Source organism: Penaeus japonicus, unplaced genomic scaffold, assembly GCF_977035675.1.
Source record: "Penaeus japonicus unplaced genomic scaffold, GWHDUDI00000001_assembly GWHDUDI00000017, whole genome shotgun sequence".
In the NCBI taxonomy this organism is placed as follows: Eukaryota; Metazoa; Arthropoda; class Malacostraca; order Decapoda; family Penaeidae; genus Penaeus; species Penaeus japonicus.
This window is the reverse complement of record NW_028234419.1, coordinates 27,744,777-27,757,276: the sequence shown is the minus strand read 5'-3', so window position 1 is coordinate 27,757,276 and position 12,500 is coordinate 27,744,777. Positions and strand designations below refer to the sequence as shown.

The following is a 12,500-nucleotide window of genomic DNA, read 5'->3' as shown; positions in this document are numbered from 1 at the left end:
ATTATTATCATTATTATTATTATCATTATTATCATTTTTATCATAATTATTATCATCATCATTAGAATTATAATGGTAATAAAAATGACAACAGTAATTCATAATCATGATAATAATAATAACAACAATCAAAAGCTTTCATAGCACAGTGTTTTGTGAAGAGAGTGCCATCAAAGGATATTTTTTAGTACAAAAAATATTTGAATAAATGTAAAAAAAAAAGATAAAAGAAATGTTCGTAAAAACCCCGAAGCGCAGTATCCAACAGCTTACAAAAAAAAAAAAAAAAAAAAAAACGAAAGAATTATTAGTTGCGTCAAATGACCTCTGTTATCACTGCAATTCACTTGAAATATTTGCAAGGGAAATAAAAATAAATGCGTGTTGGATATACGAAATGAAAATAAAACTATCAACAGAAAACCGAGTAAAATGAAATAAATAGTATGAATATCTAGAGAGAGATTTTATATCAATTAATTTTGTATGAACCATTATGTAATACTATGAACTGAGCCTGTTAACTGACAATATACAAAGTGTCGAGTAAAATCTTATGAAATAAATTAAACATGAAAGGAAAACAAAACCCAGAGGTAAAGGGGATAGGAGCGTAAATAATAAATAGACAAATAAATGAAATTCTGTTCTCTACAGTTCTTAAGATGAGAAAAGAGAAAAATAAATAAATACAAGCTAACAAACTATACACACAGCAAGGCTTATAACGAGTGCCAAAGACCGCAAAGTGTACGTGGTCGAGGAGAGTCACTCGGTGAAACGGGAAGCGAGAGTGGAAATCCATCGGGAAATACAAACACTAAGCCAGTCAATATCAACTCGTCCCAGGCTCAGGCCACTGGCTGAATCGAAAAAAAAAATTGTGGATCATCTCCTTTTTTGAGTAATGGGGAAAGAGAGTAGAAAATAACTATTCGGTTGAAATGTATTTTTTGCAGACGGAATCTTGAGAAGTAGTATAAAACAAAAGTTTCATAATATTTCTTTTCGAATTATAGTTTGTCCATGTGGATGATTTTCAGAAATTGCAGAAATAGTTGACATATAACATTTTGATGTAAAATGAATTTATATCAAGCTCTTTTATAAGGTTTTTACTCTTATTTTCTTCGATATGTGAGTGACTTGTGTCGTGCGTCCAGACTTTTGGAATCACTCCTTATTAACAAGATGATCAAGAAAGTAATACTTGAAAATCTTCACATTAAACTGAAAATAACACAAAGTAACATTATCCTCAACTTCAATAGGAGTGATATAACAAAATGAACAGCTAATAATTTATCTTTGCAACATTTTTTTTTAAGAATACCTTTACCAATATCCAGTTTATAACCAAATCGTGGACCACCAAAAAAGTTATCATGGGCCGCCAGCTGAGAACCAATATCCTAAGCTCTGCGAGGAACATAAAGGAACTTTCATTCAGACACGAAGGGTAGTGAGGATGGGTACCCACGTTTTGCATATTCAGGTATCGTAACATCATTGTGTATCGGCCAGTGATCCAATATTATTCAACAGTGTCCGCCCACTTCCCCTTAACATCACTGCCTATCGTTTTGAAGAGAATGACACGGGTTTATAACCGGACATCACAGTATTTTCTCCTGATTACAGTACTGAGTCAAACATCGGCCTCGTGTATTTTTAATCCTTATATAGTCAGTAAAAGAAAAAAAAGATATTACCACTTCTGAAGGCTCCAAAAACAGTACGAATATACAAGTAGAGAGGTGTTACAGGGGATAAAATCTGGTACAGGGGATAAAATCTGATACAGGGGATAAAATCTGTTACAGGGATAAAATCTGATACAGGGGATAAAATCAGTTACAGGGGATAAAATCTGGTACAGGGGATAAAATCTGGTACAGGGGATAAAATCTGGTACAGTAGACAAAAGCTACACTAGGACACACCTAACTGACGTTGAGTTTTTGTTAATTTTAACTAGATCCTAAAATTGATTCTAAATAAGTACTCTCGTGCGACCGCGGCAGAATGAGCTTCCAACGAGACAATCATGACAAGCTCACTGCCCACGTCGCATCGTTCCCTTTGATGTCACAGCGAAAAGAAACATAAGTGGCCGATCGAACCAGCTGCGTAATGAAAAGACAAGCGTTAAATTCTCATATTCAAGTAGGGAACAAAAGGCGCTTTTTTTTCTTTCTTTTTTTAAGATATTACTTGTTTTAGAAATTTCGACTGATGATGATAAAGATATTCGAAAAAAATATGAGTAAAATTATTAAGTTTTAAAGTGAAGCACATCCTAAATACTATATATCTTATAAATTTCAGTGGCAGCAGCTTACAAGGCCTCGTCACATTGCATCGTGAGGAAGAATTATGGATAATGATGATCATGATAAAAATGTTGATGATGATAATAATGATAATGATGATAATAATAATAATAATAATAATGATAATGATGATAATGGTGATAATAATGATAATGATGACAATAATGATAACGATAATGATAAAGATAATGATGATAATAAAGATAATGAGAACAATAATGGTAATGATGATAATAATGATAATAAAGATAATGATAATAATGATAATGATACTAATGATGATAATAATGAAAATGATGATAATAATGATAATGAGGATAATAATGATTCTGATAATAACAATGACATTCACATAACTGCAATCTCACAGTAATAATGATAATGATAGTAATAATAATAATGATAACAATAACATTGATGATAGTGATAATAATAACAACCATAAAAACAACAATAATAATAATAATGATAAAACAACTAAAACAAAGGTACCAACGGAAAGTGAGATCCCGCCACCACGCGCTAGGAAATGGTTCTTAAAGACCTTGTTCGCCAAAGGAAATGACGATGGCGTGAAAACAGTGACATCAAACATTTCTTCACAACCGGAGCCGCAAAGCCTTAAACACATTTTTTTTTTATATGTGTGTGTGTGTGTGTATGTGTGTGTATATGTATATATATTATATATATATATATATATATATATATATATATATATATATATATATATATATATTATATATATATATTATATATATTATTATTTATTTATATATAATATATATACATATATATATATATATATATATATATATATATATATATATATATATATATATATATATATATATACATATATATATATATATATATATATATATATATATATATATATATATATATATATATACATACATATACTTATTTCAAAGAAAATACTGATAACAATATATAGTAAAAAAAATAATCTTATGTATATCCTAAAATAAACTAGAAACCTAGAAACATAAAGTTAAAAGAGAGACAATAACACAAAAAAAATCGTATTCAAAGAGAGATCACGGGAAGGGATGACTCACTCAAAATGAAATCCAATGTAATGAGAAACAGCGAAGTTTCGTTTCAGATTCGACCCTTGATGTGGATGTTTCTTACTGCCTTCTTATTTTTGTTTATATGAATCGTTTCTTTTCTACCATGGTTTGATGAGAATGAGAACAATGACCAATTCTGAAATCTAAAAATCTAAAGGAAAATGATTGGAAAGAAATACCTAAAAGAAACATGAATGACATGATAACAATGATGTAAACTCTAGACAATTGAATTAGACGATGGAATTCGAGATTAAAATAATTCTAATATCATCCAGTTTAAGGGGAGAAAATACTCAAAAAGAAAGTATCTGGTTTAATGTATCTTAATCTACGTGTTATATTCGCATGACTTCCGCTGTTTACATTTCATAATCTATGAATCGCAAGGAATTCTTTCGAGAAATTCCTCATGTAATTTTCAAACAGTCGATAGGGGAGAAAAATACTTAGAGAGAAAGAGAAGAAACCACACTCTGCTCGCAGTTAGATAGGCGAGTTTAATCTCTGATATAACTCGAGTCATAATATCTGATGACCATCTGTTAATACTTGAGGAAAGATCATGTTGAAAAAAAAAATCTATCTGTTTTCGAAAGACGGCCAGAGGAAAAGGTGGGCGGCTGACGATGACCATAGATCGTACTTTGAAAAGGCAGTGTTTCATACAAAGGATTGACAACAGTAGAGATAATTTCGAGATCAAAGATGAAGTCCTACTTTGGACTCCGAAGTTCCTTTCAGTAAGAGTTCTGTAGTTCACAATTCCAAGAAAGATTCCCTCCCTCCCCCTTTCCTTAATTCCGTCCTGGACTTTGACGGAGATGTACGATCAGTGAAAATTATATCTTTACCGATAATGTAAATGAAAAATCAAAGTGATAAATATACAAGAGAATGAAATACTATTTAAAAAAAAGAAAACCAAAGAGTGAAATGGGAATATCAACAATGGAAGACGAAACCTCAACAGATGAGGATAATTACTGTCCAAAACGAAAAGAGATGAAAAGTGGCTCCTATTTGCATTCATATTTTCTCATATCTCACCGCGGAGGAGTCTGCTCTTCTCAGAACTCCTTAGGATAAACGCACCATTATTCTCTTTTAAATCTTCCTTTGTAGAAAAAAGGAATAGACGAGAAAGAATAATTTCACAATCTAACATATGTAACTGACGCTTCGATTTTCCTTATTTATCAGAATTGCAGAATTCGTAAGATTGCCACATAACTCACTGCCATATCCACGAAATCAGGACCGAGAAATGTACGATTTGTGGTGCCGGGGTGGAAGGGAGGGTCTGGGAACTGTCTGGAATAAATTGTAAACAAATCTGGAGCCTAAATCGTAACAATAAATCGCTTGAACGTCTGTCTAGGGATTTAGCCAATTGACAATTTCATCTCAAGGTGTCTACTAAATCTTCGTGACGATCAAGAATTCATTTTGCAACATAAAGAGCTTTAGATATCATTTCCATATAAGGAACAAATTATCAGCCTCAGGTTATAATGATTACCTTTATCAAAATTAGATTATTTATAACACAAGAAATATATCAATATGCATGTTGATAAAATTCTCGTGTTGAGCAAACGCTCAGTCATATGACTAAATTCATGTGCGTCAACAAGGAAATCGAAAATAATGAAAAAAAACAGTCAACAGCAACAACGGAAAATCATAATATCGCTCGTATTGCACATGTAAATTATCAGAATCTCACAGAGGAAGATCATAAAACTTATTTGAAAATAATGTACATATAAAGTTATCGATTCCGAGGGAAAAAAATATTCTATTCATGGCATTTACAAAGATTTGTACCTTTAATCTTAGGGTGTAAGTAGTTACAGACATTGCCTGCTAGCAGTACAGAACAACGCAATGTGCGGCGTAATTATACTAAACATTGTCAAAAGAAAGTTCCGTGAAATTGGCAAGACCTTGTTTTTTCAACTCAAAACAGCAAATTCTTTGTAGATAGCAGTCAATAACACAAGGCCTTAAGACCCAAGATCTTAAAATTACTCGTCCAGAGCTATTTCACTGCAATGGGAAATTCCCAGAAAAGTATAAGATCATCATGCTTAGTGCATCCTCCAGATTACATACTCTTAAGTGCAAACTCAAAGAACATTCCCACTGAAATGAAATGAACAGCTTGTGTATGGAGAAGCATGCGACAGTGGGGGCATAGAACACTTACACATGAAGAAATGAAATACTACCTGTGTGAATAAAAGTCAAACATAAATACTGATCAACAGGAAAAGTTGATTCTAAACTAAATTCCTTTAGGACTAAATGTACTTCAATCTGTGCTACAACAGTTGATAAGAAAGCAAGCCACAAGAACAGTTCATGATGAGAATGGGAAATAATGAAAGTGAAACATAGTTAATCTACCAAGGCTGGCAATCGACTTTGGTTAATTATCACCAATGAAAAATAGAAAATCGATGGATTACCAAAGTAAATTCTACAAAAGACATATGCTGTTACAGACGGTGAGCGAGTTTTTTAGGAATGGTAACATAATTTCCGTTAATCCTAATCGTGATTAGGGTGAGAATCCTCTGTTAAAAATCTATTCAAGAAGAGAGAAGAAAGAAAACAAGCCAATCTAACCTATCCATCTAACAAGGAGGTCGGAAATGATATCTTAATGGTCTTCAGTATCTCCTTTGCCCCTAATATAGTCCTGGAATCCAACAGGACAACGACAATCCTTCATGCTTGTCCCTCAAGGTGTCTTTAGCATCACACAAGACTCCACTAGGATCCTCGGTTTTCTCTCATCCTTCGTCGGAATAAGAATCACAATCTGAGTCTTCTTGTTTGTTGCTGGACACTCGACGTGATGCAAAGTCTCATTCGCTCTCCTCTTGTTTGTCTGTTTCCTTCTTCGTCTCCGGAGTCTGAATCTGAATCAGTATCTTCCTCTTTTCTAGTAAAAAATGTTATTCTAAAATGCCATAAAGTGTAATACCTTGCATTGTGGAATCATTATCTTTATAGCTTTTCTACATTAGTCACAATGAACTTATTGGACCCTCGAGAGGATGGATGCAAAGTCTAACTCATCCTCCACTTCTTCCGGTCCTTAGGCAAGATCTCTTCGGAAACAAAATCAGATTCAGGTCTCGTGCCGTCGTCCTCTTGGGCAGAATGACTGTCACGCGCTTTGTCTTTGGGTATTTGGGATGACGTAAGGTGATGCTGGAATTGTAGCTGCCATACGAGTCTACATTAACGATGATAGATTGCATATCATACTGTGTCATTATTATTCGCTTTAGTTCCACAGAATGGTGGCTGGAAAAGATTTGATTACATCTTTTTTGTTTTAGAATGAGGATTGCATAGTCTTCATCCAAATTATTGCCCCAAATTGAACGTAAAGGAAATATCCATATCACTACATCAGACCAACTGTTATAGTCGGTTTAAAGAAAGTATTCTCTCAATATCATAACCATTCGAGCGACCCAAGAAGGACATTGGAGGGAAGCATAATTCAGCAAAAAATAATTTCCAAAACGTGTGATTGTGAAGCAAATGACTGAGATTTTTTCAGCAAACAAATAACAGGACATTCCATTGAGGACGATACACATCAGTAAGAACCTTGGACCAGCAAAACGAATGAATAAATAAAAGAGGAAACAGAGACAGAAGCTAGACAGAAGGACCAGGTCTATGAACACAGTCGTGAAATGGCTATTTGGGAATTCTTTATATTAATTTAGGGAAGAGCTTTTTGTGAGAAAATAGGAGCATGTAACATGTTCGTGAAATCCAGCAACAGCTCAGATCCTGTACATCAAAAACGTCAAACATGAAATTCTGAAACCTTGCCACCACACCAGGGAATCGCTTCTCTACAAAGACACACAGTCCAGATGACGACGACTTTGTTTAGTCAAAATAGATGAAAGGCAGACGCGTAACAAATCCAAGAACACCTGAAATACTCTGTAACCTATTTTTTTAAAGTTAAATATTTCAGGACACATGTAAAAACTCATGAAAAAAGGGATGTCACTTGATCATATATGGGTCATACTATCCAGTACATTCACTTGCGTGTCCACAATTCCCGCGAAGAGAAAGTGATATCGCATCGTAGTCGTCCATTGAGGCAGAAGAAGGGAGAAGCCCAGACACAAAACGCGTGTGGCAGTGTGTGTTTTGCCCCAACCAAATATGATCCTCTTTTACTCCTAAGTTTTCCCTTTTAGAGACTCGAACTTCGCCCTTAAGGAACTTTGGCACTGGCAGCGTCACCCATATCCGACTGGAAGCCTTTTCCGGAATCAAACCCGATCCAGCTCGGGTCGCAAACGCAGCGGAGGGCAAATGAGGGCTCTGAACCATGCCCTCCTAATATGCATTTCACTAAGACTCAAATTTTCCGTCAGCTCGTTAGCACACACGATATTTTAAGATACCGAATGTGTGTAACATCCTATAAAAAAATATTTTTAAAAATCCATCTAACACCAACATGATATATAGGTACAAGGACATTAAAACGAAATACGAAAATAAAAATTCCTACAGCCACAGCAACATGATGCTTACAAGCATAGATTAAATGCCATGAAAGCACATGAACGAAGAGCCAATACTCACGCAGGAATCGATCCCAACGAAGAAGAGCATGAGGAAGAAGAGGACACACCAAAGAGGAGCAAGAGGCATGAGGGACAGCGCCTCAGGGTAGATGATGAAGGCCAAACCGGAGCCTGTGGGAAGGATTTTGTTAATGAATGAATGCGTATTTCTAACAAGTTTGTAACTGAGTCCATATGAACTGAATGGACTCGAACACTGGTTCTTTTGAAGGGCATTTTTATATTGAATCATAATCATTCATTAATGTTTCTATTGCCGTAAAAGGTTGTCTTTGAGATTCAAACTCGCAATAATCATCTGATTTTGAATGAGATTCGTTTTTCTATGCAAATCATCTGTATTTAACCATGTGCACATTAGTGGAAATTAATCACCTAATGACCCTAAAAATTATTTCAGAAATAAAACAAACTCAATGATCACAGATAATAACTGAATTCACTCTATTTTTTCGTTTAATATATGACGCATATTGAATTAAGACTAATTTTCCAACATATAATTATGACTTCGAAGGTGGCTCTTGACTATTTGAGCGCAGTAGTAATGGTCACTTAATAAACATGAACATGAATGAATAGCTATTTAATTTGTGCATGGGTAGATTTCTAGAATGTCACCGATTTTACATAACTGATAAGTCAGTAACTAGCCCATGATTAGAAATAGGGTTCCACATTTCCATGAGCAATGACACTAATGGAAATAAAGATAAAGACTGAAGGAGTAAGAGGGAAAATACTAAATTCATATCACTTTAAGTAAAAAAAATAGACTCTTGTTCAGAAAAAAACACTGGTGCACTCCACTCCCACAACCTACTGCCACACCCCCACCCCCTACCCCTATCCCTTACTCCCACTCCCTACCCTAACCCAATACCCCATACCCCCAGCCCATACCCCTACCCCCTTACCCCTTGCCCCCCTCAGCCCTCACCTGTACCCCTATCCCTTACGCCCACCCCCTACCCCCAACCCCCTTACCCCTTGCCCCCCATACCCCCACCCCATACCCCATACCCCCAACCCTCAACCCCATACCCCATACCCTTAGCCCCCTTGCCCCCCCCCCCTCTCAGCCCTCACCTGCAGCCGTGACCTTATCGACGGTGGTGCCCAGGCGGTGGGCCATGAACCCGAGGACCGAGAACACCACGAATCCCACGGAGATCGAGGTCATGGCGCACACTATGGGCACGATCTTGGCCGTCCTCATGCTGCTGCTCCGGAACTTGTTGTGGGAACTCATGGTGGTCAGGACGCCGTAGCCTGGCGTCATGGAGAAGAAGATCTGCACCGCCGCCGCCGCCCACACCTGGGGGAGGGGGGGCGATTTGCTTCCGTTAGGGCTCGGGCGGGATGAGGGGGCTCGGGTGGGATGATGAGGTTGGATGTAGGATGGGGAAGGATGTAGGTTGATAAGAATGGATGTAGGATGGGGAAGGATTATGAGATGATAAGGCTGGATGTAGGATATTAAGGTTGGATATAGTGTAATACGTTTTGATGTGGTAGAACAAGACAAGATATAATATATTACGGTTAAATGCAGGATAAGAACATTGGATGTGGTATGATAATGATGCATGTAGTTCAGTGAGACTGGATGTAGCATAACAAGGTTGGATATAAAATAAAAATGCTGGATATAGTATAATAAGATCAATATGGTTAATAAGGAAGATTGATAAGCATAATGAAGACAGGTAATAAGGAAGACAAAGCCATGAGAGAAATAGTATAGTAAGAAATGCGATAAGGAGATAAGGGAAGTACGATAAGGAAAATAAAGGAAAATCTGATATACATAAGAAGGAAATGTATTTCTGTCACTGGAAAAAATACGAATGGGAAAATCATTAAATGGTGTACGATATTAAAATTGATAATGATGAATAGGGAAAGTGATGAATATTTCAAATATGATAAACATGAGAATTATGAATATGTAAGATAAACGGAAAGTATCTGTTCAAGGAAAGAAAAATGAGTTTAAGAATCATACTGAATCAGTAGATGAAAGGAGTGGATTACCTAGACTAAAAATTTAGTGATTATAGCTTTGTAAAGTTGATATATTTAACAAGTGAAATGATTTACTAAAACTGAAGAAATAAGTTTGAAAAATCACCAAAGTTTTTTTTAAGAATAAGTATCTACTTCTAATCTTCATCATCACCACTATGATGAGGTGGATAAGAAGAAGGAGGAGGAGGAGGAAGAAGTAGAAGAAGAAGAGGAAGAGGAGGATAAGAAGGAGGAGGAGGAGGTAGATGATGATTATGATGATGAGGAGGAGGAGGAGGAGGAAGAGGAGGAGGAGGTGGAAGAAGAAGAAGAAGAAGAGGAAGAGGAGGATAAGAAGGAGGAGGAGGAAGATGATGATGATGATGATGATGATGAGGAGGAGGAGGAGGAGGAAGAGGAGGAGGAGGAGGAGGAAGAAGAAGAGGAGGAGGAAGAAGAAGAAGAGGAAGAGGAGGATAATGATGATGATGATGAGGAGGAGGAGGAGGAAGAGGAGGAGGAGGAGGAGGAGGAAGAAGAAGAGGAGGAGGAGGAGGAAGAGGAAGAGGAGGATAAGAAGGAGGAAGAGGAGGAGGATGAAGATGATGATGATAAAGATGATGATGAGGAGGAGGAGGAGGGGGAGAGGAAACGGAGGAAAACGAAGAGGAAGAATAAGAGAAGGAAGAGGAAGAAGAAGAGGAGGAGGACACAGACGATGACCATAATAATAATAATCACTACCTCTTCTACCAGACATACAAGTAATAGATTTAAAAAAAATAAAAAATAAAAGATATAAAAACTTCCACAGTCTCACTTTCGGCTGCCTCAACTTGTCGAAATTCGGGTAGATGTAGAAGTAGATGCCATCCCAGGCACCCGGCAGAGTCATTCCCCGGATGAGCAGAATCGTCAGCATCACATACGGGAAAGTTGCCGTCAGCCAAACCACCTGTCGAGAGGCTTTTGTTTACTCTCTGCGGGAATGTTGTGCTGGCGTGCGAATTGGGATTACGGAAAGTTGATGGATTGGGATTTGCTTTGGTTGTTTTAGTTGTTATAGTTCTGGTAGGTTTGTCTATATGGATGTTGGATTGAAAATAGAAGAGTCAGATGATGAAAGAGAATCTCAATGCGTGCGTAGATGTTGCTTATATAAATACGTTATCTTTAACCACATAACGGTTTTTTGTTTTTGTTTTTGTTTTGTTGTTGTTGTTTTTTTGCTACCTGGGACTGAACTGTATCTAATCTACTGGTTTTAATTTTAGGAATTCTTTTTTACTTTTACTATTTTTTTGGGCTTGTATGTAAGAATTCTAGTTTGTTTGTTTGTTTTTTGAACAAAACTCACAGCAGTTTTTTTATGCTCATAATGCCATTACATCATAACCAATCAGATAGTATAGGAAATTAAGTTTAAAACATTGGCGAAGATAAGAGAGGTGAAGCCTGAACGAAACTATCTGACACCCCTGAGCGAAAGTTCAAGACACAATAAATTACTCGAAAGTCCAAAGACAAAAACACGAAATAAGGTGAATCAAATCAAGTAAAAAAGAAAAAAAAGAGAAAAAAAACATGGTGATCTGTAATAGATTAATAGATAGAATCTAACAAGTAATTGTTTGGGTTAGAATGTCGTCTGCTCATGAGGTTGTGAAATGAATATATCAACTGGCCGTTGCGTCTATGATAATGATGATAAGAATGATGATAAATATAACAATAACTATAGCTATGATTATGATAATGAGGATGATGATTATCATTATTATTATTATCATTATTATTGTAATAGTACTGATAATAATGATGCCGATGACGATGATATTGATAATAATAATAATAGTGTAATGATGATAATAATAACAATAATGATAATGACGATAACAATAACAATAATTACAACAATCGTGAAATGATGATAATGATAATGAAGATAATAATACTAGTAATGATAATGGTGATGAAATTAACAATGATAATAATAACAACTACAACAACAGCGATAACAACAACAGCAACAACAACAATAATAACAATAGTAATGATAATGATAATGATGATGATGATAATAATAATAATTATAGTAATAACAATAATAATAATATTTAATAATAATAATGATGATAATAATAATCATAATCATAATAATGATGATAATGATAATAATGATGGTGATAATAATAATAACAATAATAATAATAACAACAAAAAATAATGATAATGATAACAATAATGATGACAATGATCAAGCAACAAGGGAAGCCACACTAGCAAGCCGCCCCCCCCCCTCCCCCGCCCCCCAGCCATGCATTCGCCAAGCCACAGCTGAGCACACAGCACACACACACACACGCACACACACACGCACACACACACACACACGCACACACACACGCACACACACA

At 35.8% G+C, this 12,500-nt stretch overlaps 1 protein-coding gene across 1 annotated transcript in view; it reads right to left on the bottom strand.

Annotated features, from left to right (window-relative positions):
* The window catches only part of LOC122245872 (sodium- and chloride-dependent glycine transporter 2-like), a 34,416-nt gene that overhangs the window by 5,862 nt on the left and 16,054 nt on the right, over nucleotides 1-12,500 (bottom strand). The window contains exons 7-9 of the mRNA XM_086546226.1: nucleotides 10,904-11,038; nucleotides 9,163-9,391; nucleotides 8,072-8,184 (exon numbers count right to left, since the gene is read on the bottom strand). Of these exons, the coding sequence (XP_086402352.1) occupies nucleotides 8,072-8,184; nucleotides 9,163-9,391; nucleotides 10,904-11,038 (477 nt within the window). The remainder of the gene's footprint in view (nucleotides 1-8,071; nucleotides 8,185-9,162; nucleotides 9,392-10,903; nucleotides 11,039-12,500) is intronic.